Below are 23997 nucleotides of genomic sequence, written 5' to 3'. Positions count from 1 at the left end.
CTCATTTGTGTCTAATGAAAATAAGATTTGAAAGTGGAAGGTGGTTACAATCAGATATATGTGAAGTCAGAAATATTTGTGGGGGATGAAATATTGCGGATTATGTTGTTGCAAAAAGTGACCAAGGTTTAGTCTGAACAAAACAAACAAATTTCGCATTTATTTTACTATCAGAATTTGAAATCAGGGAACTCATATTCCCACAAAATAACAGTTTTGATCAAAACCACTAAATTTCATGCCTATGGGATTAAATGATGGGAACACATTCAACACATCATTTTATTACTTGACTATTACATTTCTTTAATGTATGATGTTAATGTGGAGTTATGCTCATAGCCCTGTCTGTCTGCTCATACAGACAATGACCTTTCTTATTGCCCCCCAAAGGTGGGCATATTAAAATCGCACTGTCGGTGCTTGCATCCGTTCGTCCATCCGAATTCTTGTCCGGGCTGTAACTCTGCCATCCATAAAGGGATTTTGAAATAATTTTTACCATAATGAGACGACATGTCATGCACAAGACCCAGACCCCTAGCTCTAAGGTGAAGGTCACACTTGGGTCAAAGGATAACAGGGTCTGTTTTGTGTCCGGTCCATAACTCTGCCATCCATGAAGGGATTTTGAAATAACTTGGCATTAATGTTTACCATAATGAGACAATATGTCATTCACAAGACCCAGACCCCTAGCTCTAATGTCAAGGTCATACTTAGAAGTCAGATGTTAACAGGTGTCCAGTTCATAACTCTGCCATTCATTAAGGGATTTTGAAGTTACTTGGCATAAATGTTTCATAATGAGATGCAAGATCCAGCAGACCCCTAGCTCTAAGGTCAAGGTCACACTTAGAGGTTAAAGGTTAACATTGTTTGTTTCTTGTCCGATCCATAACTCTGCCATTGATGAAGGGATTTTTAAATTACTTTGCATAAATGTTCCCTATAAGGAGATGACATGTCATGCGCAAGGCCCAGACCCCTAGCTCCAAGGTCAAGGTCACAATTAGAAGTCAAAGGTTAACATGGTCTGTTACTTGTGTGGACCATAACTGCCATTTTTCAAGGAATTTGAAAATAATTTGACACAAATGTTAACCATATTAAGTAGGTGTGTTGCACTCAAGACCCTGGCCTCTCAGGTCAAGCTCAAGGTCACAAAGTGATTCATAACCAAATTATTCTGGCATATTTTGAGCAACTTTAGCTTTCTTGGGCATGCTTTGGGGGCATTTGTCACTAATAGTGACAGTTTGTCTTCTCTTATAGAGATTTTTTTACAATAATGATTTCTAATATTTGTATCTTAGCATAGTGATGGAGCGCCTTCTTTAAGAGCCGTCATAGGTTCCCTCCCAGGCAGCGTCATACCAAAGGCGTGAAAAATGGTACTTGCAGCTTTCTGACTTGTTTTTAATATCCATAACTTGGGGGCACAAATCAACAACTCTACCAAAAGCATACATTCAATGTTTTTGAACAAATTTTTTATTGCGTTATTGCCAACTTGACATTAACCAGATTCGAGCTGATGCTATACAAAGGTTTATCCCAATCCTCTGATTTATCCCAGCATCAAGTAAATACAGTTAGTTTTCTATTTTACTTTCAGCTTGAGACGTTATGTCCTATAGACCTTGTACTTGGAGGACCGCCATGCAATGATTTATCTATCGTAAATCCAGCCAGGAAAGGATTCAGTAAGTTTCTGTAAAATTATTTCTGAATAGAGTATTATTTAGTTATGTAATTGCTTTATATCCAGCAATTTTTCATTTTCCTACCTGGAAAGCCAGCAATGTAAACATATTCCTAACTGTATACTGCTCGTATGCCAAGGCTGTGTAGTTTCATATGATAATTGTATGCCACAAGTATATGTTATAGTCTTGTAGTTGTTTGTTTATTTATTTTATTTTGTTGGGTTTAACGTCGCACTGACACAATTATAAGTCATATGGTGACTTTCCACCTTTGATGGTGGAAGAAGACCCCAGGTGCCCCTCCGTGCATCATTTCATCACAAGCGGGCACCTGGATAGAACCACCGACCTTCCGTAAGCCAGCTGGATGGCTTCCTCACATGAAGAATTCAATGCCCGAGTGAGGCTCAAACCCACATCGATGAGGGGAAAGTGAAGTCGAGGACCTTATAACCACTCGGCCATGGAGGCCCCTCTTGTAGTTGAGGAGCTGTTAAGGAGTTTATCATGGAAGCATTATGCAACTAAATTTCAGATAGTCATCACATGTTGAATAGTCAGCCTTTCCAACTATATATCATAGAGGGAAGCTCACGGCAGCCATCACACTTTGTGCCTTTAGTCAAGATTTATATGCTAATTTGTTATCCCCCGACGAAAGTCGGAGGGATATAGTTTTGGCGTTGTCCGTCCGTCCGTCCGTCCGTCCTTCCGTCTTTCCGTCCGTCCGTCCGGAGCCATATCTAGGAAATGGTTGGTAGTATTTATTTAAAACTTCATATATGTGTTCACCACTATGAGTTCTTGCGGCCCGTCAAGTTTCAGTCAGATTGCCCAAGTAACACCAGAGTTATGGCCCTTAGAAGTTTCTAGTGTTAACTGTATAGGGTACTATAAATATGGCAATTTTTGCATCATAACTTTTGATATATTTGACCTAGAACTATGAAACTTAAACAGAATTTAGATCACCATAATGTGGTTTTGCACAGACAATTTTGTACGGATTTCTTTTGTAACTTCAGAGTTATTGCCCTTTAATTGTCTAAAAATCCACATATTTGTACATAACAAAATTACCATTTGGCAGAATTTCATTAAATTTCTTTCATTCTTTTCTGTGAACATTTATTATAAACATGTGAAGTTGTGTACCCACACCTGGTCACCCCCTTACCTTGATCACACACCCCCCCCCCCCCCCCCCCCCCCCCCCCCCCCCCCCCCCCCCCCCCCCCCCCCAGTCATTCCTTATTTTAGATTTTTTTCAAACAAACTTCATATACATGTTCACCACTATGAGGTTATGGGGCACATCAAGTTTCAGACGGATTGCCTAAGTAACACCAGAGTTATGGCCCTTAGAAGTTTCTAGTGTTAACTATACTGGGTACTATAGATCTATAGATATGGCAATTTCTGCATCATAACTTTTGATATATTTGACCTAGAACTATGAAACTTTAACAGAATTTAGAGCACTATAATGTGGTTGTGCACAGACAATTTTATACGGATTTCTTTTGTAACTTCAGAGTTATTGCCCTTTAATTGTCTAAAAATCCACATATTTGTACATAACAAACTTACCATTTGGCAGAATATCATTAAATTTCTTTTATTCTTTTCTGTGAACATTTATTATAAACATGTGAAGTTGCGCACCCACACCTGGTCACCCACTTGCCTTGGTCACACCCCCTCCCCCTTCCAACCCCCCCCCCCCCCCCCCACCAAAAATATTTTTTTTTTTTTTTTTTCATTTATTTTAGATTTTTTTCAAACCTACCAAGTTGTACCATTCCCCCACCTCACTTCTCCCCCCAGTCATGCCCACCACTGATCATGCATCCTCTGCCCCCCCCCCCCCCCCCAACTTCCCCCTTATACCCTTTTTTTTTTTTTTTTTTTTTTTTTTTCATTTTTAATTTTCAATCAATATTTATAATCAACATGTGAAATTTTGTTTCCTCTCCCGTTCCCCTGCACCCCCTAAAAAAATAAATATGTACATATATCTATATATATACATATATATATTTCCATTCCTTTTTTTTTTTTTTTAAATGTTCAAACCTTCAACATGTTAAGTTGTGACTGCACAAACCTTGCCCTCAGCCATGTTCAAGATATCTTACCTGTGTTCTCTTAAGGACAACTGTTCTTTTAAGTTCAAATGTACATGTTAAACAGCAACACCTGGTGCCAAACCACTCGAAGACAATATTTCGTTCCAGTTAAACTTCAAGCTCACATTTCAATTAACTGCATTTAATTTTAAAAAGCTAAGCTTATTACAGTAAGCATATCCCATCAAAATAATTCTTTAGTCAGGATCAAAGTATCATGCATTTATTATGTACTCTTTAATTAAACATTTGTTTCTGTTAAATTGATTTTGACTAATGAAATTATTTGCTTCTTATTAACATCCTTAACTTTTTGCCGGATATATCTTTTTGCCATTCCTCACCACAGACCTTTTCGGCGGGGGATACCAATTCATCGAATTTGCTTGTTCCATTTACCTTTAGCCTGCTAAATTTCTAAAATGAACTGGTCTATCATTCAATTTTGGCAGTACCATTTATTATTTGAAAGGCTGTTCACCTTTTAGATAGGAAACTGGGGTTTGCACATGACACTTGTCTCATTGACGTAAACATTCATGCAAAATATAAAGTATTACTCCATGATGTCTGGACAAAAATGCAAACTCAAGAAAACAAAAGAACCCAGGTCACTGCTGCAATAAAGATTTTTCTTCTTACTCAACACAGGAATACATTGCTTTCCTTTTTCAAAAACATATCACTTACTATGAGAAAAATTTATCTTCAAACCTTATTTTACATAATAATGATATCAGCTGTCAATTTGGGATTGAAAGTATTCAACCTAGATACTATCTCAGCAGTGAGTACCAGTAACATTAAAGGCACTGACCTCCAGATCATACGACAACAAAAAAAAAGAGAAAATTTTTAGGTGCTCTATTCCTTAAGAAGGATTTCAAACTTAGTTCTGACAGGTTATATCTTATGGAAAACACATAAGTTCTAGTTGTTTATACCAATTTTTCCATCCAAAATATGTGACCTTAGGACAGCAATTCTTATTTCTTGTGTTAAGAGCAGGTAGACAATTTTACTTATCTAAATGTCACAGGATTGTTGTCTGATCAAGCATTAGGGGTTTATCACAATTTGTTACCATTCTTGCATACCAGACGGGGATAACTGGTATTTTCAGCAGTTCTGTAAAACAGCATCTTACACCCGATGTTGAATGATGATAATCATGGTGTAAATAAGATTTTACAAACTGCATATACTGTATAGGGGGTTTATTCACGGTGCCAAATGATCGCGATTTTTGAAGAGTTTTGAATTCACGGTGTCTTAATTTCGTGGAAACTACTTTGACCGCTAATTATAAACCTTAGTTGTAAACAACAGAAAGGGAGGTCACTCTTCCTAGTCATGCAAATAATAATATACACGCGAATAAGTCTGTCGTCATCTAAATAGAGACATATAGCATATAATAATAATTCAACACTTGTGCGAAATTAAGTTCTGTAATGCATTGAAATAAAATCTCACCACTGTTTTACAGATTTATATGTAAATTAAGAGTTATTGCCCTTTAATTGTATAAAAATCCACATATTTGTACATAACAAACTTACCATTTGGTAGAATTTCATTAAATTTCTTTCATTCTTTTCCACGAACAGTTATTGTAAACATGTGAAGTTGTGTACCCACACCTGGTCACCCCCTTACCTTGATCACACCCCTCCCAATCCCCCGACCCCCTCCCCTCGAAAAAAAAAAAAAAATCATTCCTTATTTTAGATTTTTTTCAAACAAACTTCATATACATGTTTATCACTATGAGGTTATGGGGCCCATCAAGTTTCAGACAGATTGCCCAAGTAACACCAGAGTTATGGCCCTTAGAAGTTTCTAGTGTTAACTATATAGGGTACTATAAATATGGCAATTTCTGCATCATAACTTTTGATATATTTGACCTAGAACTATAAAACCTAAACAGAATTTAGATCACCATAATGTGGTTTTGTACACACAATTTCATTCGGATTTATATGTAAAATAAGAGTTATTGCCCTTTAATTGTATAAAAATCCACATATTTGTACATAACAAACTTACCATTTGGTAGAATTTCATTAAATTTCTTTCATTCTTTTCCACGAACATTTATTGTAAACATGTGAAGTTGTGTACCACACCTGGTCACCCCTTACCTTTATCACACCCCCCCCGACCCCCCCCCCCCCAAAAAAAAAAAAAAAATCATTCCTTATTTTAGATTTTTTTCAAACAAACTTCAATATACATGTTGAGGTTATGGGGCCCATCAAGTTTCAGACAGATTGCCCAAGTAACACCAGAGTTATGGCCCTTAGAAGTTTCTAGTGTTAACTATATAGGGTACTATAAATATGGCAATTTCTGCATCATAACTTTTGATATATTTGACCTAGAACTATAAAACCTAAACAGAATTTAGATCACCATAATGTGGTTTTGTACACACAATTTCATTCGGGTTTATATGTAAATTAAGAGTTATTGCCCTTTAATTGTATAAAAATCCACATATTTGTACATAACAAACTTACCATTTGGTAGAATTTCATTAAATTTCTTTCATTCTTTTCCACGAACATTTATTGTAAACATGTGAAGTTGTGTACCCACACCTGGTCACCCCCTTACCTTGATCACACCCTCCCCCCCCCCCCCCCCACCCCCCCCCCCCCCCCCCCCCCCAAAAAAAAAAAAAAAAAAAAAAAAATCCTTATTTTAGATTTTTTTCAAACAAACTTCATATACATTTGACCTTGAACTATGAAACTTTAACAGAATTTAGAGTACTATAATGTGGTTGAGCACAGACAATTTTGTACGGATTTCTTTTGTAACTTCTGAGTTATTGCCCTTTAATTGTCTAAAAATCCACATATTTGTACATAACAAACTTACCATTTGGCAGAATTTCATTAAATTTCTTTCATTCTTTTCTGTGAACATTTATTGTAAACATGTGAAGTTGCGCACCCACACCTGGTCACCCACTTGCCTTGGTTACACCCCCTCCCCCTCCAAAAAAAATTTTTATTTTTTTTCATTTCTTATTTTAGATTTTTTTCAAACCTTCCAAGTTGTACCATTCCCCCACCTCACTTCTCCACCCAGTCATGCCCACCACTGATCATGCATCCTCTGCCCCCTACCCCCCAACGTCACCCTTTTACCCTTTTTTCTTTTTTTTTTTCTTTTTTTTTTTTTTTTTCATTTTTAATTTTCAATCAATATTTATAATCAACATGTGAAATTTTGTTTCCTCTCCCGTTCCCCTGCACCCCCACCCCCTAAAAAAAAAATATATATATATTTCCATTCCTTTTTTTTTTTTTTTTTTTTTTTAATATTCAAACCTTCAACATGTTAAGTTGTGACTGCACAAACCTTGCCCTCAGACATGTTCAAGATATCTTATCTGTGTTCTCTTAAGGACATCTGTTCTTTTAAGTACATGTTAAACAGCAACACCTGGTGCCAAACCACTCAAAGACAATATTTCGTTCCAGTTAAACTTCAAGCTCACATTTTAATTAACTGCATTTAATTTTAAAAGCTAAGCTTATTACAGTAAGCATATCCCATTCAAAATAAATTCTTTAGTCAGGATCAAAGTATCATACATTTATTATGTACTCTTTAATTAAACATTTGTTTCCTGTTAAATTGATTTTGACTAATGAAATTTTTTGCTTCTTATTAAAATTCTTAACTTTTTTCCGGATATATTTTTTTGCCATTCCTCACCACAAACCCTTTCGGCGGGGGATACCAATTCATCGAATTTGCTTGTTTAATCACATATCGAAACACATGGTAGGTAGCTTCTTACGACACACTCATACAAACTCCCTTGTTTATATATTATTGAGCAATTACAATGAAAAAGAATAGAAATAAAATTATCTCACCACGTCTGCTAAGCCTATTATTTGACTGATTAATAATCATGTATCAATACGCATGACAAATTGTACTCGTACAATTTCCCTGTCTTTGGTGAACGTGTTTGTGCTGATAACTTATTATGCCTCCCTTCGAAGAAGGAGGGGTATATTGTTTTGCAGATGTCAGTCGGTCGGAATGTAGACCAATCCGTTTCCGGATGATAACTCAAGAACTCTTGGGCCTAGGATCATGAAAGTTGATAGGGAGGTTGATCATCACCAGCAGATGACCCATATTGATTTTGAGGTCTGTATGTCAAAGGTCAAGGTCACAGTGACCCTGAATAGTAAAACGGTTTCCGGATGATAACTCAAGAACTCTTGGGCCTAGGATCATGAAAGTTGATAGGGAGGTTGGTCATCACCAGCAGATGACCCCTATTGATTTTGAGGTCAGTATGGTAAAGGTCAAGGTCACAGTGTCCCTGAACAGTTAAACGGTTTCCGTATGATAACTCAAGAACGCTTAGGCCTAGGGTCACAAAAGTTGATATGGAGATTGGTCATGATCAGCAGATGACTCCTATTGATTTTGAGGTCAGTATATCAAAGGTCAAGGTCACAGTGACCAGGAACAGTAAAATGGTTTCCGGGCAGTAACTCAAGAAGGCTTGGGCCTAGTATCAGGAAAATTGTAAGTTAGGTTGGCCATGACCAGTAGATGACCCCTATTGATTTTGAGGTCAAAAGTCAAGGTCACATTGGCCAGGAACAGTTAAACGGTTTCTGATCTTTTTGTCCAGAGCCTAGGGCTTTGATATTTGGTATGTAGCACAATCTAGTGGTCCTCTACCAAGATTGTTCAGATTATTTCCCTGTGGTCAAATATGGCCCCACCACGGGGGTCACATGGTTTATATAGACTTATATAGGAAAAAACTTTGAAAAACCTCTTATCCAAACCACAGGACCTAGGGCTTTGATATTTTGTATATGAAATCATGTAGTGGTCCTCTACTAATTTTTCAAATTATTCCCCTAGGGTCAAATGTGGCTCTGCCCTGGGGGTCACATGGTTTACTTAGACTTATACAGGGAAAAGCTTTGAAAATCTTCTTGTCGAAACCACAAAGACTGGCTTTGATATTTTGTAATGTAGCATCATCTAGTGGTTCTCTACCAAGTTTGTTCAAATTATCCCTCTAGGGTCTAATATGGCCCCGCCCCAGGGGTCACATGGTTCATATAGACTTATATAGGGAGAAACTTAGAATCTTCATGTCCATAACTTACATCATTCATATTTGGACCACATGTATAGTTTTGAGTGGCAAGATGAACCTTGACATGATTTGACCTTGATCTTGACCTAGTGACCTACTTTCACTTTTCTGTAGCTACAGTCTTCAAATTTGGACCACATGCATAGGTTTGTGTACCGAAAAAACTTTGACCTTGTTATTGACCTAGTGACCTACTTTCACATTTTTGAAGATACAGGCTTCAAATTTGGACCACCTGCATAGTTTTTTGTTCCAAAATAAAATTTGACCTTGATTTGGACCTAGTGACCTACTTTCACATTTCTCAAGCTACAGCCTTCAAATTTGAACCACCAGCATAGTTTTTTGTACTGAAATGTACTTTGATCTCGAGATTGACCTAGTGACCTACTTTCACATTTCTGAAGGTACAGGCTTCAAATTTGGACCACTTGCATAGTTTTGTGTTCCGAAATAAAATTTGACCTTGATTTTGACCTAGTAACCTACTTTCACATTTCTCAAGCTACAGCCTTCAAATTTGAACCACAAGCATAGTTTTTTGTACTGAAATGTACTTTGATCTTGAGATTGACCTAGTGACCTTCTGTCACATTTCTGAAGGTACAGGCTTCGAATTTGGACCACTTGCAAAGTTTTGTGTTCCGAAATAAAATTTGACCTTGATTTTGACCTAGTGACCTACTTTCACATCTCTCAAGCCACAGCTTTCAAATTTGGACCACATACACATCGTTTTGTACCGGAATGAAATTTGACCTTGATTTTGACCTTGATCTAGTCTTGAAATTTGGAACATTCAAAAATGGCTCAGTGGATGGCTCCAAGATCACTCTGTAATCTCTCGTTAGGTTAATAGGTTAAAGGTCAAGGTCAGATTAGACCAGAATGGTAGAAGTTTTGTTTACAGTGAGCATATAATTTCTGTTCCTATTGCAATTACTGCATGCATCAAGGAGGGCATTTCGTGTTCGACGAGCTCTTGTTTTTATTTTAGTTGCTTTGTGCACAATTTGTATGTTTTTAACACTGATATTGAAAGTCCTTTATGCTAGGGCAAAAAGACAAGTTTTCTTCTTTTTTTTTGTAACTGCTATAATCATAAACAGACAATACTATGAATAGAAAGTTGTTTGTAAAATACAGTACGGTGATTGTATTAATCAAAGTACTAATAAACTTTGATAATGTGGCAGTTGAGTCCAATAAGTCCAGGGGTGTCCAAAAATAATCCATCATAGATCTATTGTAAAGCAAATATTAGATTTACCTGTATTGGAAAATAAACAGTGTCGATTGGATTGAGGTCAACTGCCACATTATCAAAGTTTTTTAGTATAATAGCGTAAGATGCAATTATCAAAAATCGATTTGTAATGTATAACAGCTGTATAACAATATGATGTTTTTCCCAGCTTTATTTCTCATGTGCATAATTTCTATATTTGTAGGATGGAAAGGGAGTATTTGGTGAATAACATTGATTACATGTATTATATTTGTGTTTCTGTTATTGTGCTCCATCTATCATACTGATTTTCTTTTCAATAAATCAATGGTTCATCGTCTGTGAGAATGTTTCGTGTTTGTCAGGGGAAGTAAGAATGAGTAAAGTTTGTACTAGAGTTTTCTCCCTTAGTGAAATATGTATATTCCCGGTAACAAAAAATCGCGGTGTTTAGATTTCGCCTTGCCAATATTAACTGCGAATTTAGCGAAAATTAAACCTCTGTGAATTTAACCTGCTATACAGTATTTATTTTATTTCATAAAACATAATATAATCCAGTATCTTGATACTTTCTCTTTGTTTCTTACAGCATATTTCTCAATTCAGTTTACATTATTTTATCCAAAATACATAACATGATGCTACAAACACAACTGGAATTAAGCATTAATATTTGTCTTTATAACATGACGTCTTTCCTGTTTACGGACATTGGTTAATGGCACTTTGTTTCATTATGCTGCCTTTATAAAATAGTTCTGAAAAGAAGGTCGTTAGTTTGCTTTCATGTTTTTTCAAAGAAAAGGATTTTATCACTGATTGTAGCTGCAGATGGGAATATATGATTCTTGGGTAACTATTTATGCAGTAACTCGGCAGAGCCCTGTTACCATCTTAAACAGTTACCCTTTAGCCAGATATTCTCATATGCACATACAACCAGTGAAAGAATCGTATATTAATTTATAGGGTTAACCTAGATATTAAGCCAAAACTGCATTTATTTATTTCTACTGTAATTCCAGTTTTATTAGCTCGACTATATGAAGTATAAGGAGAGCTATCCTACTCGCCCCGGCGTCGGCGTCTTTCCGCGTCCCCACCTTGGTTAAAGTTTTGGTGCACTTTCTCTTTTTTCAACTTGTCTCTGTAATTACTTGATGGATTTGATTCAAACTTGAAATACTTATTCCTCATCATCATCCACATCATCTGACATAAGGGCCATAACTCTGGCACCAATATTTCATGTATTATCCCCCCTTTTCACTTAGATTTTCAGGTTAAAGTTTTGATGCACTTTCACTCTATCTCTGTTATTACTGAATGGATTTGATTCAAACTTAAAATAGTTGTTCAACATCATCACCCACATCATATGACACAAGGTGCATAACTCTGGCACCATTTTTTCATGAATTATTCCCCCTTTTACTTAGAATTTCAGGTTAAAGTTTTGGTGCACTTTCACTCTACCTCTGTTATTACTGAATGGATTTGATTCAAACTTAAAATAGTTGTTCAGCATCATCACCCACATCATATGACACAAGATGTATAACTCTGGCACAATATTTCATGAATTATTCCCCTTTTTACTTAGAATTTCAGGTTAAAGTTTTATGCACTTTCACTCTATCTCTGTTATTACTGAATGGATCTGATTCAGACTTAAGCAATTGTTCAGCATCATTACCCTTATCATATGACACAAGGTGCATGACTCTGGGACCAATTTTTCATGAATTATTTCCCCTTTTTACTTAGAATTTTAGGTTAAAGTTTTGATGCACTTTCACTCTGTCTATGTTATTACTGAATGGATTTGATTCAAACTTAAGCAATTGTTCAACATCATTACCCACACCATATGATGCAAGGTGCATAACTCTGGCACCAATTTTTCATTTATTATTCCCCCTTTTTACTTAGAATTTTAAGTTAAAGTTTTGATACACTTTCACTCTGTCTCTGTTATTACTGAATGGATTTGATTCAAACTTAAAATAGTTGTTCAACGTCATCACCCACACTATATGACACAAGCTGCATAATTCTGGCACCAATATTTAATGAATTATGCTCCTTTTTGCTTAGGACATACTTATATAGTGTTGTGGTACATTTTCTCTTTACCTCTGTTATTACTTAAGTTGATATTTTTGACATAGACTCAGGCTATTGTGCAATATCTTCGTCCACAATTGGAGTCATTAAACACTCCATTGACAGCTCTAGTTTCCTCAGATGTGCCCAGTTTCACTATCCAGCATCGAAATAGTCGAGCGCGCTGTCTCCTGTGACAGCTCTTGTTGTATTAGGAGAAGAAAGATGGTATATATATAAAATTAAAGAAATTGATAAGCTATATATTAGATTTTGTAAATGCATTTTAGGAGTAAGAAAAACAAACACCAAATTTTACTGTAAATTTAGAGCTTTGTAAGTGTTTTGTCAGTTCTGTTTAAAGGACGAGCACATATATTTCGACGTAAGAATACTAGTTCTGCAGCATACACTGTATGTTGATGCAACATACACTGTATGTTGATAATTATAATACAATGTAGTTCCAATCCCAAGTCTTGGTGTAAATTTATATAATAAGTTATTGACAGTATCATATTTTTCTATTATTAAAAAGGCATTAATCCATGTGTAAACTATATACAGTCTAACCTGTCTTAAGCAGCCAGCCAAGGGAAGCAGACAATTTGGCCGCTTAAGCCAGGTGACCGCTGATTGGAGGTGCAGCCAGTATATGTATTTTTCAGACTTCTGACCAGTTTAGCCTTTAGGTCCATTTGTTTTTGGGTTTTCCATTATTATTTTTCCAGAATACAATGACGTGCATTTGCCTTCGCAATACGAATGGTCTTCTTAGCAATCTAAAACTGACCAGCGTGGTTTTTTTACTACACAAATAGTTACAGACAATTTTCCAACTTCAAAACAAGTTTGTTTACAATTTTCGCCATTTTGGTAAGGGAAACTACTCTCCGCGCTTATTGTCTACGCTAAATCTAAGATTGCCGTTACGTTCCGTAAAAGATAGAGTGATTTATTTATTTTTATTCAAACACAATTAATTTCATATAAATTTAGTAGTATTTTGATGACAGAAGTATAAAAAAATCACAAATATTATGCTACCAATTAGTTATCGAGTATTATCTTTAACCGAGGTCAAACTGTAAACAACAAAATTGACACTAGGTGACATGCTAATTGCCAATAATTACTGGCCATTTGATCATAACAAAAAGGGGACTACACCTTTGGTCCTTCTTGTGGTGAAGTCACACGAAACTTAGCAATCACATGCTTCTCAAATATCGGGTATCTTCGGCGATAATTGCCTAAAAATAATTGGTTTTGGAAGAAAAATGGCCGCTAAAAGGGGTCAAATACGGCGGTCGGGAGGCAATTTCGGTGGCCGCTGACCGGGGACGGCAGGTGACTGCTGAATAAAGTGATAAAATAGAATATCCATCGGGGGCATCATAAAATGGCCGCTGAACGGAGGTGACTGTTAGTACAGGTTAGACTGTATATTTATTTGAAAGACTATTAAGGGACCATTTCAGTATAAAACTGGCTTTTCTATCTCTGATATATCGAAAATTGAATACTGTAGAAAAAACATATGTGTTGGGCCAAATTCTTAACTATCATTAAACAAATTCTCATCAATTATGTCAACAAATAGTAAGAATCTGTTGTTTCAGAGCGTAGTCCACTAACTTCATGCCCTGCACAAAGTGAGTTGTATACTATGAGCATGCAAGTACACATCATGAGTATTGTCCACTTTCTTTGTGCCAGACACAGTCTTGTGATATGAGTAGTATACAGGTAGGAATATGTTAACATTGCTGGCTTTCCAGGTAAGAACACAACCTGAAAAATTACAGGTTATGAAATAATTACATAATTCAATAATTCACTGTTATCATTGATCTGTTCAGATACACGATAAAATGCATATAAAAAAATGTTTGTTTAACCCTTAGCCTGCTGCAGGCGAATTTAACAGCCTTTGCAAACAGCTTGGAACCAGATCAGACGCCGATTAAATCGGCGTCTGATCAGGTTCCAAGCTATTTGCTACTCTGACAGTATTTCTTCCAATTTTGGAGCAAATTGAATGAACTTTACAATTTTAGCAGACGACATTTCCAGCAGACGACAATTTATCTAGCATGCTAAAGGTTAAGGTGAAGATTTATTTTCATAAAGGAAACATTTCAAACAAATATAATTCAAGTCTAAAGCTGTAAAAGTAATACATGTTAAAACAAGAGATTGATTAGAAAAATTGTGAATGAACTTAATTTGAAATAAGGGCTGTCTTTTTTAATCAGGAAAAAGATATTCTGACAGTACAGACAAGTTGATGAAATATCTATACAGAATTAAATTGGAGAATTGGTACTATCAAATATGAAAAAATTAGCCCAGATTAGTGGAAGGAAGCAAAGAAGTTTCTCCTTGATTTTCAAAAGAAAAAAAATACTTTAAAAACATGTCGGTACACGAGATATGCTTGCTTTATTCAAAATTTCTGTTGGGATTTTAATTGTTAAAATGTTTCCCTTTCTTTTATGGTTTTGTTTCAACTTGTCATAAGTTCTGCTGCATGCCTAGCGCAGATCTATGGATCATGGGGTAGTGAGTTCGATCCCCAGGTGAGGCGAATGTTCTCCGTGATAATTTGATTAAAGACATTGTGTCTGAATGATCCATCCTCCACCTCTGATTCATGTGGAGAAGTTGGCAGTTGCTTGCGGAGAACAGGTTTATACTAGTGCAGAATCCAGGAACACTGGTTAGGTTAACAGCCCACTGTTACATAATCTGAAATACTGTTAAAAATGGCGTTAAACTGAAAACAAAACCAAGTTCTGCATACTAGTACTCTGATATATTGATATATCATGTATACTTGCCAGTTGGTGTATCTATGCAAAATTTTCAATCAATTACAGCCCTATTTAAGACCCTTGTAAGTACCTAGTGTGATTTCTGTGGAGAAAATCGGTCCTAATGGATTGGTTTATAGGCTCACATTTTCCTCACCAGGCCTTGGTTACTTGCATCACATGATCACACCCTAGGTTATGTATTGACTGGGAGGGACAATATAATGCCATTGTAGTTTTTGCATAATACTTTGCCAGAACATAAAATTCCAAATTGTAAATCTTTTAACCATCTATCTATCTGTCTGTCTTTAAAATTGTTTATCAACTGTTTCCACATTGTATCAAGTTATTTGTGTTTAACATGATGTCAGTGCAAATCATTCCTAAAGCTCATACTTGAACAGTTAAGTTCATACATACTTTTTGCATTAGGAAGTTAGAACTTTACTCAATACTTTCTTATTAACCGGTTTTTTCCCTGACATCAAGCAATTACAGTAAATGTAACTGTACTAAATCATGAAATAACATTGCTTGAGTGTTCGCATCATTAGTACAAATTGATAAATAGGTTCAGTATAGAATGACACTATTTTGTTTTACATTATTGTTAACCCTTAACGTGCTGTACACGCTTGATTCTACCTTTGTGGCCAGTGCAGATCATGATCAGCCTGCACATTTGTGCAGTCTGATCATGATCTGCACTGTTCGCTATTCAGTCAGTATCTTTTTGGTATGCACCCCTTTTAACAGTTAATGGTACTGTCCAAATTGAAAGATGGACAAGTTCATTATAGAAATTTAGCAGGGTAAGGGTTGAATATTTGCAAACCAAGAGTGTAACAATTTATTTTGATATCGCAGATGGGACAGGAATACTGGTGCTGAAGTTTCTGTCCATACTGAAGGACATTGAGGCCCTGTGTAGAGGAAAAAGTCATGTATTTTGGTTGTTGGAGAATACAGGCTCAATGCTTACTGAGTACAAAGAGGTCATTTGTAAAATGCTTGGGGTAAGTTATCTTCACTAAGGCTTTTCCATAGAGAAACAGTGTCTCTAATTCCAGGAACTTTGTGATTGTATGTAAATTCCAGTTCCAAAGTAATTTAATACATTACTTAGCTTTGTCTGTCTTTCTTGATATTTATAAAAGTCCTTTTAGTACATATAAGTTGATGTTTTAGGCATATTTACATAAATGTACCCCCACCCCCCAACAATGAAGTTGTAAGGGGCATATACTGGTTTCAGGTTTGTCTGTCCCTAGACACAGTCCTGTGTGCACCAACTCTCCTCCTGATAATGACCCCTTGACACAATTTAATGAAATTTCACACAAGTGATCAGTAACAACAGTGGTTGCATTTTAGGTTCTTTCAGGAAAAAAAAGTTGCAGAGTTATGGGACTTCGTTTTTTGTTACTAAACTATATACATAGAGTCTTCATAATTATGCAAGCTTGTGTGCACCTAAACTCCTGAACCCATGCACACAATTTAATGAAACTTAATACAAGTGATCAGTAGTAACCCTAGTTGTGCATGTAAAATCCTTCACAGTTATGGGACTTTGTTATTTGTTAATATACTATATACATACAGTCTGCATATGCAATCTTGTGGGCGCCTGATCTCCCGAAACCTTGCACACAATTTACTAGTAATTAAACTTAACACAAGTGCTCAGTACCAGCTCTTGTTGTGCATGGTTACGCTCTTTAGATAAATATTCTGCAGAGTTACGGGACTTTGTTTTTTGTTACTATGCTATATACATAGAGTCTGCATATGCAGTCTTGTGCACCCTAATCTCCCAAACCATTGCACACAATTTAACCTTACTTGTGCATGGCAATTTTTGTTACTATACTATATACATACAGTCCACATAATTATGCAATCTTGTGTGGGTCAAATTGCAATGTACTGTCAGTGCGTGCGAGGGATAGATTCATCACCTTCAGTGATAGCTCTAGTTTAAATTGTCTTATTCCTCTGCCTCTGAGTACAGGTCAGGAGTCTGGTAGACTGTAATGTTGACCTCAACAAGTGGTGAAAATCTTATCCTCTCATCTAAAATATTTTAGTTGCTCAGTCACTTTTTGTCAGTTTGTAACATTTTTTTTATTGAAACAGGATGGGTGAACTGTTTGCTCTGTAGTTCCATGGTATACTTGCTGATAGAATAGTAGCTGTTTTGAAACAAGAATTTTGGATGATCATTTAACTAAGATGTCCTTGGATGAATTCTTAACAAAAACCAAGGACAAAAGTTCAAACAGGAAAAGCTACATTCAAAAAACAAAGCCACACATACAGCCCTCCACATAGATATAGGGGTATAATATTATGTAAATTTGTATACATGTATATTGACTTAAACACCAAGAGAAATGCTATTGAGGGCATGACTAAGCCAGCCGGGTGACAGTTATCAAACCAGTTCATCACTGTGATGGATTTCAGAGCTGATTGTCAGGGATCCCTATCATCAAATAGCTCTTTTTCAATTGGTCTAAAGTTTCCCAACTAGTCAGAAGTATTGTCTCAGAAGCTGAAATCTGTGGAGAAGAGTTTGCGTCACCTGAACCTTGGAACAATTTCTGTCCAGTAACTTTGAAACCACTTGATCTAGAATGTTCAGACTTGATAGGGTGATTAGGCTAAGTAGATGACCTCTATAGTTTCGGGGGTCAGTAGGTCAAAGGTCATTAAGAGGTCACAGGGGCCGTACTTTGAAAAAGGTTTATGCTCAAAAGCTTGAGAATCACTTGACCCAGTATCTTCAAATTTGATAGCCTGATTTGGCTTAGGAAGTAGATGACTCCTAATGCTTTTGGGATTAGTAAGTCAAGGTCATAGTGATCATTGGACTGGAAATGGGACAACCTATCATGGGATGTAGGTGGGGAGTGCTACATGTATTACAGGCAACTCTTGTTTTACAAAAACTTTACATTTTCATGTTTAGCCTGCCTAGAGAATATGGATAACAACATTGTGTTACAAATTATTTTCTACTTTTTAAAATGTTTGCTGATGTTCTACATAAACATGTAACCATAGAATGTTAGACATGAAGGTAACTTTGCCTGCTTGAATATAATGTAATAAGAATTTTTCATTCTGTCTTCTAATTTAACTTCTGCTTTATTAACTAAATTCCATTATTTATACCTGCTTAACATTTTGCTTTACAGATTGGGAACCAGTGTTAAGGAGTTACATGTCTTTAGGCTACCTGCCTTATAAGTCTATTCATGTTTACTTTAAATTTGTTTCCTTTTATAGATGGAACCAGCTGTGTGGGATGCTAAACACTTTACTGGACAGAAACGAGCGAGAAATTTCTGGGGCAATATCCCAGGAATGTACAGTACAGCCCAGTATTGTAGACATCTTGACAGGGATAAGAAAGATCTTGACTCGGCCCTCATATCCAACTGTAATAGAAAAGCTCGGGTATGATAGTTTTAGTTATATTACAAAAAGACACATTTCAATAGAAAAAAAGCAGTTTATTCTTATTCCTGAAATTTCCATTGTACAATTTTTACTTTGAGAGAAGACAAAGTTACATTCGATAAATTTTTAGCTCGACTATTCAAAGAATAGTCTGAGCCTACACACCCTGGAGTCGGTGTCAGCGTCACACTTTGGTTAAAGTTTTGCATGCAAGTATGTATAGCTATCATTTAAAGGCATATAGCTTTGAAATTTATTTTTTAGCTCAACTATTCCAAGCTATTCTACTCACCCTGGCATCAGCGTCACACCTTGGTTAAAATTTTGCATGCAGGTACATATAGGTCATAATAAGCTAAATAGTTTTCCCTATATATTCTATATAAAACTGACCTTTTTTAAAGAGCTACCAAACATAACTAGACCCATTTCAGAGAACAAATCCTTACCTCATGTTAAAGAGTTATGATAAAACTGATATAAAATGAAGAGAAAAGTAGGGGTCATGTATCTTCTAAGAGAGATTTTTCTGGTCACATTTGCTTACTGTAAACTGACATCAAAATCACACTGCTGTGACCTGGAAGTACTACTCATACTAAAATTGAGCTTGACTTCACCAAATACAACCTGCTCTCCCATTTTTCCTACCAAAATGTCAAAAATACATCCACAATGAAATTTAAACAGAAACTAGCTTCAATTTAGACCTCTGTTGCCATGCCAAGTGAAAAATTAGTGTTCAAATACCTGGCAGCCATTAGGCGACTAGACCAGATGGCTCCCACGCTGGTTCCTATAGTTTAGTTAGGCCTATAGCTATCACTTAAAGCCTTTGTCTTCTAATGTACTGTTTAACATGATTTAAAGGAGCTCTTGGGGTTGTGATATTTTGTGATCTTATGATTGGTATGTGTTTATTGTTAGGTGTCTCACAGTCGCACTATCACAACATCACGAAACTCGCTGACCGTTACAAATGGCTTTAATGATGCACTGGTTTGTATGAATGGAGAAGAGGACCACATCTGGGTGCAAGAAGTAGAGAGGTAAGTAGCTAAGATTAATGTACATGAAATTTAAGGAAAATAGGTAAAATATAGAGAGAGGTTCTTCTCCCTGTTTCTGCAGCTGAAGTGTTTGCAGTTGGTATATGTAATTGCGTCCTATTAATGTGGACGCATTGGTCGAGAGGGCTAAGATTCTTTCCTATGGAGGTGAAGCCCCGAGTTCGATTCCTGGCTACTCCCATTGTGGTGTGTCCTTGGGCAAAGCACTTTATCACGATTGCCTCAGTCAACCCAGCTGTAAACCAGTAAATTGCTGAGGGTAAGGTATAAATGGTTTTAACTGTTCTTAAAATAGGGTCACTCAAAAGCTCTACAGAGCTTATGTTCATTGTTTCACAAGGTGTCGGTAAATAAATTAAGCTTTATATCTCTGGCATGTTTCAGTTCAGTGATCTTCAGCAGAGTTATGACCCTTGATATGTCATATTTTACAGTGTTTGCACTACTTTCTGTATACTGTTTGTCTGAATTTCACCAAACTTCATGAATGATAAGTGTGAAGCGACTAGTTGTGGATGTTATCGTCATGTTCTGATAAATTTGAGTCATGACCCACTATTTGTTAAATTCTTTGATCTGTGCTGCTTCTCCTATACTGCTGGTTGGAATTCCACAAAATTTCACATCACTGCCAGGTCTAATTGTGTTTGTTGGAATGTTATGATTCAGTGATTTTCCTGGAGTTATGGCCCTTAGATTTTGGCATTTTTTACAATTTCTGCATGGTATGTGTTGGGAGACGTATGTTTGTCATGAAAAATAATCTCTAGTTTTTCTTTGATTTCTACCAAACTTATTCAGAATACGTTATGTAAAGTTTGATAAACAGTTATTTTCTGCTAGTGTCTTAATACTTGTGGCTCTTGAATTATCGAAAATTGCCAAAGTTTTAATCTTATGGCCAAAGGTATATTGTATATGTCAATATGCCAATAAATCTGAAACTGAAACTTGATAGTAATTTATTTCCTAATTGGTCATTTCAAAATGATACTCTTCAAGAATAACAACACAACCACAGAATTAATATTCCATTTGCAAAATTAAAGTAAATTGCTATGATGGGCTATATTGTGACATTTTGGCAGTCTTATTTATAACTAAAAGTAACATTACCATGATTTGTGTTTATTACAGTCTCCTGTTTCAATGAAATGTTAAACTTTTCTGTTGTTTTTTTCATTAAAATGCTATATATAGATTACAAGTTGATCCACTGTTGTTCAGATGTCACCAGCTGCGTCTTGTAAATGTAGAATTGTAATATGAGTTATTATGTATTCTAATTTCCTGTAGCTATGACATCAGAGCTTCTAAAAATATTTTTCTTCTAATGTGTAAGTTTAGAGACTATCTGAGGTATCTTGTGGCAACAAATTTGTTAATCATGCTTTGACAAGAAAACAGTCTTGCAGTAAATAATTGATACAAAAAATGGTTTCTAATCAATAACCTGAGGAAGCGTGTGCCCATGGCCTTCAAACTTCATGCTATGATTGATTGTGGTCAGTAGATGAGGGTATGTAGGTCAAAAGTTACAGTTGAAAAGGGTTTCTGGACAATAGCTGGGACCAATTATGTATACAACTGTCAAAAAATGAAAGTTGGTACATGACTTATTGTGTTTTTTGAAAGTAGGTCAAAGTTCTATGTCACAGTTATCTTGAGATTGAAAAATTATTTATGATCAATAACAGGAAATTCTTGGATCTAAATCTGTTAAATTTCATTTTTGTCAAATAGCCTTATTTAATTAGGTCAAGGTCACAATTAGGGTTCAAATGTCATTTAAGAGTTTGTCCGTGTATAACTTTGATAAGTACGGACTCAGAGCAACCTTTTTTGTTTGGCATAGATGTTCACCTCCACAAGTGTTGCTGGCAAATCCCAGGTCCCTATCTCAAAGGTCAAGGTAACAGGGGTCAAAGGTCATTTTGGAGCTTGTAATGCAGTATTTTTGACATTCATTGAAAAATCTTATTTTTGTTTGGCATAAATGTTTGCCTCAGTGAGACGGAGTGTCATGCACATCCCAGCTATTCTGAAGGTCAAGGTCACAATTAGGGATCAAAGGTCATATAAGGTCTAATTTTGGTTTAATTGGTTGAAATGTTTGAGTTATTCAAGAGAGTTAATGAGAATAAGTTTGGACCATATAACATCAAAATGCATGTTATCAGTAAGTCGTATGGCATTACTGCTTCCTTTGACCTAGAGTTTTTAAGACTCAAAGGTCATGTTTACAGGAACACCACAGCTGTTTCATGTCTGGAAATTTTATTCAGTATTGTCAATATGGTGCCTTATTCTTCAGAAAACTATGTTTGATATTTGAGCTGCGCCATGAGAAAACCAACATAGGGCCTTTGCGACCAGCATGGATCCTGACCAGGCTGCGCGGGTGCGCAGGCTGGTCTGGATCCATGCTGATCGCAAAGGCCCTATGTTGGTTTTCTCGTGACGTGGATCATTTCTACATAGACGGTTTACAAGTATACAATAATATCTCTTAGGCCTAACAAAAAAATGTTTGTTTCCGGTAATATGCTCGGAAAAATTAGGGTAGGTAGGTCGGTAAATTTTATGTGTGTGTGTGTGTGTGTGTGTGTGTGTGCGTGTGTGTGTGTGTGAACTTTTCAGAAATTATTTTTGTGTCAAAAAATGAATAAGGGGGTTATGCCTTTAGAGCATCAGTAAGTTGATTTCTAACATCACTGACCATGTTTAAAGCATAAGAAGTGCAGTTTTGCAACTTTTTGTTAAAAAATCGAAAACAAATTTCTCCAAGGCCATAAAAACATTTAGGGTTGGGCCAAAAAGTAAGGGTAGGTTGGGATACCAGAAACAAACAATTTTCTTAGGCCTTATGTTGAGATTTTTGCACTCTTTGTGTCTGGATGTTGAAGTATTTTTTTGCAAGATTTAATCACGTATTCATGTGCCTTATTCTTTCAGGTTGTTTGGATTTCCTACACATTATACAGATGTTGGTTACCTGACACATGAGCGTAGAAGGAAACTTCTTGGAAAATCCTGGAGTGTACCAGTTATCAAACACCTTCTTTCACCTTTAAAACAGTATTTCAAAGTCAAGGACAAAAAGGAAGATGTGCGGAATCCATGATTAAACAGCTAAAAGAATGTAGACTTGTTTATAAGCCAAACCGGACTGAATTACATGCTGGTGTTTTGGCGTTGATGCCATTTTCTTGTTGAAATGACTAAATTGTATGTTGCTGTTTTGATGTTAATGTCACTTTGTTTTTCAAACTAAGAATGATGCGAAAGCTTAATAATCGTTATTGTCATGTTCCCTGAAATAATTTTCCACAGTGCATTAATCTGAATTCCATCCATCCTTTTTCTAGTGTAACTGTGAATTACCAATGATTTCATCATATGTGGCATTTATAATTAGCACAAATGCCCAAAAATAATTGCACATGGTTTTCTAGATGTATTGGTTTTCTGCTTTCTATCTGTTCATCCATCTGTCTGTCTGATACAAAGCTTTTCCAGAATACTCTAAAGCTACTGATGAGATGTTAACCTATCTAGAAAGTTAGTTGCATATTTCCAGCATTATCTTCTTGAATGTTATTTAGGATTCATTAGTAACATGCCTGATTGTGCATATTTGTCTCTCCCCACTGGGGGTGGGGGGGGGACATATTGTTTTTGCCCTGTCCGTCCCGTTCCGTCCGTCACAATCCTTTCCGATCAGTAACTGGAGAACAATTTGACCTAGAGCCTTCAAACCTCATAGGATGGCAGGGCTGATGGTGTAGACGATCCCTAATGTTTTTGGGGACACTCCATCAAAGGTCAAGGTCACAGGGGCCTGAACATTGAAAACCATTTCCAGTCAATAACAAGAAAACCGCTTGACCCAGAATATTGAAACTTCATAGGATGATTGGAAATGCAGAATAGATGAATGTTTGTTTTGAGTACTAAATGGATTTGAATGAAATTTAGGATTCATTTGTAACATGCCTGATTGTGCATATTTATGTCTCTCCCCACTGGGGGCGGGGGGACATATTGTTTTTGCCCTGTCCGTCCCGTTCCGTCCGTCACAATCATTTCCGATCAGTAACTGGAGAACAATTTGACCTAGAGCCTTCAAACTTCATAGGATGGCAGGGTTGATGGTGTAGACGATCCCTAATGTTTTTGGGGACACTCCATCAAAGGTCAAGGTTACAGGGGCCTGAACATTGAAAACCATTTCCAGTCAATAACTAGAGAACCGCTTGACCCAGAATATTGAAACTTCATAGGATGATTGGAAATGCAGAATAGAT

At 36.2% G+C, this 23997-nt stretch overlaps 1 protein-coding gene across 1 annotated transcript; it reads left to right on the top strand.

Annotated features, from left to right (window-relative positions):
• The first annotated feature begins 1574 nt into the window (after positions 1-1574).
• LOC128557600 (DNA (cytosine-5)-methyltransferase 3B-like) lies at positions 1575-23166 on the top strand. The gene is made up of 5 exons (XM_053545136.1): positions 1575-1706; positions 16020-16168; positions 18447-18617; positions 19548-19669; positions 22646-23166. Exons 2-5 carry the CDS (start codon positions 16127-16129, stop codon positions 22812-22814), a joined length of 504 nt encoding a protein of 167 aa, XP_053401111.1. The 5' UTR covers positions 1575-1706; positions 16020-16126; the 3' UTR covers positions 22815-23166.
• Positions 23167-23997: the final 831 nt, after the last annotated feature.

Source organism: Mercenaria mercenaria, chromosome 6 (genome assembly GCF_021730395.1).
Source record: "Mercenaria mercenaria strain notata chromosome 6, MADL_Memer_1, whole genome shotgun sequence".
Taxonomy (NCBI): domain Eukaryota; kingdom Metazoa; phylum Mollusca; class Bivalvia; order Venerida; family Veneridae; genus Mercenaria; species Mercenaria mercenaria.
Note: the sequence above shows the minus strand (reverse complement) of the source record. Positions and strands in the feature narration are given on the sequence as shown.

What these genes read in the sequence shown, in the direction of transcription:
- LOC128557600 (XM_053545136.1), top strand. Translation starts at nt 16,127, where the DNA reads ATGCTTACTGAGTACAAAGAGGTCATTTGTAAAATGCTTGGG. An exon ending in TCATTTGTAAAATGCTTGGG is followed by an intron (nt 16,169 to 18,446) that starts GTAAGTTATCTT and finishes TTCCTTTTATAG; the next exon opens with ATGGAACCAGCTGTGTGGGA. An exon ending in TGGGTGCAAGAAGTAGAGAG is followed by an intron (nt 19,670 to 22,645) that starts GTAAGTAGCTAA and finishes TTATTCTTTCAG; the next exon opens with GTTGTTTGGATTTCCTACAC.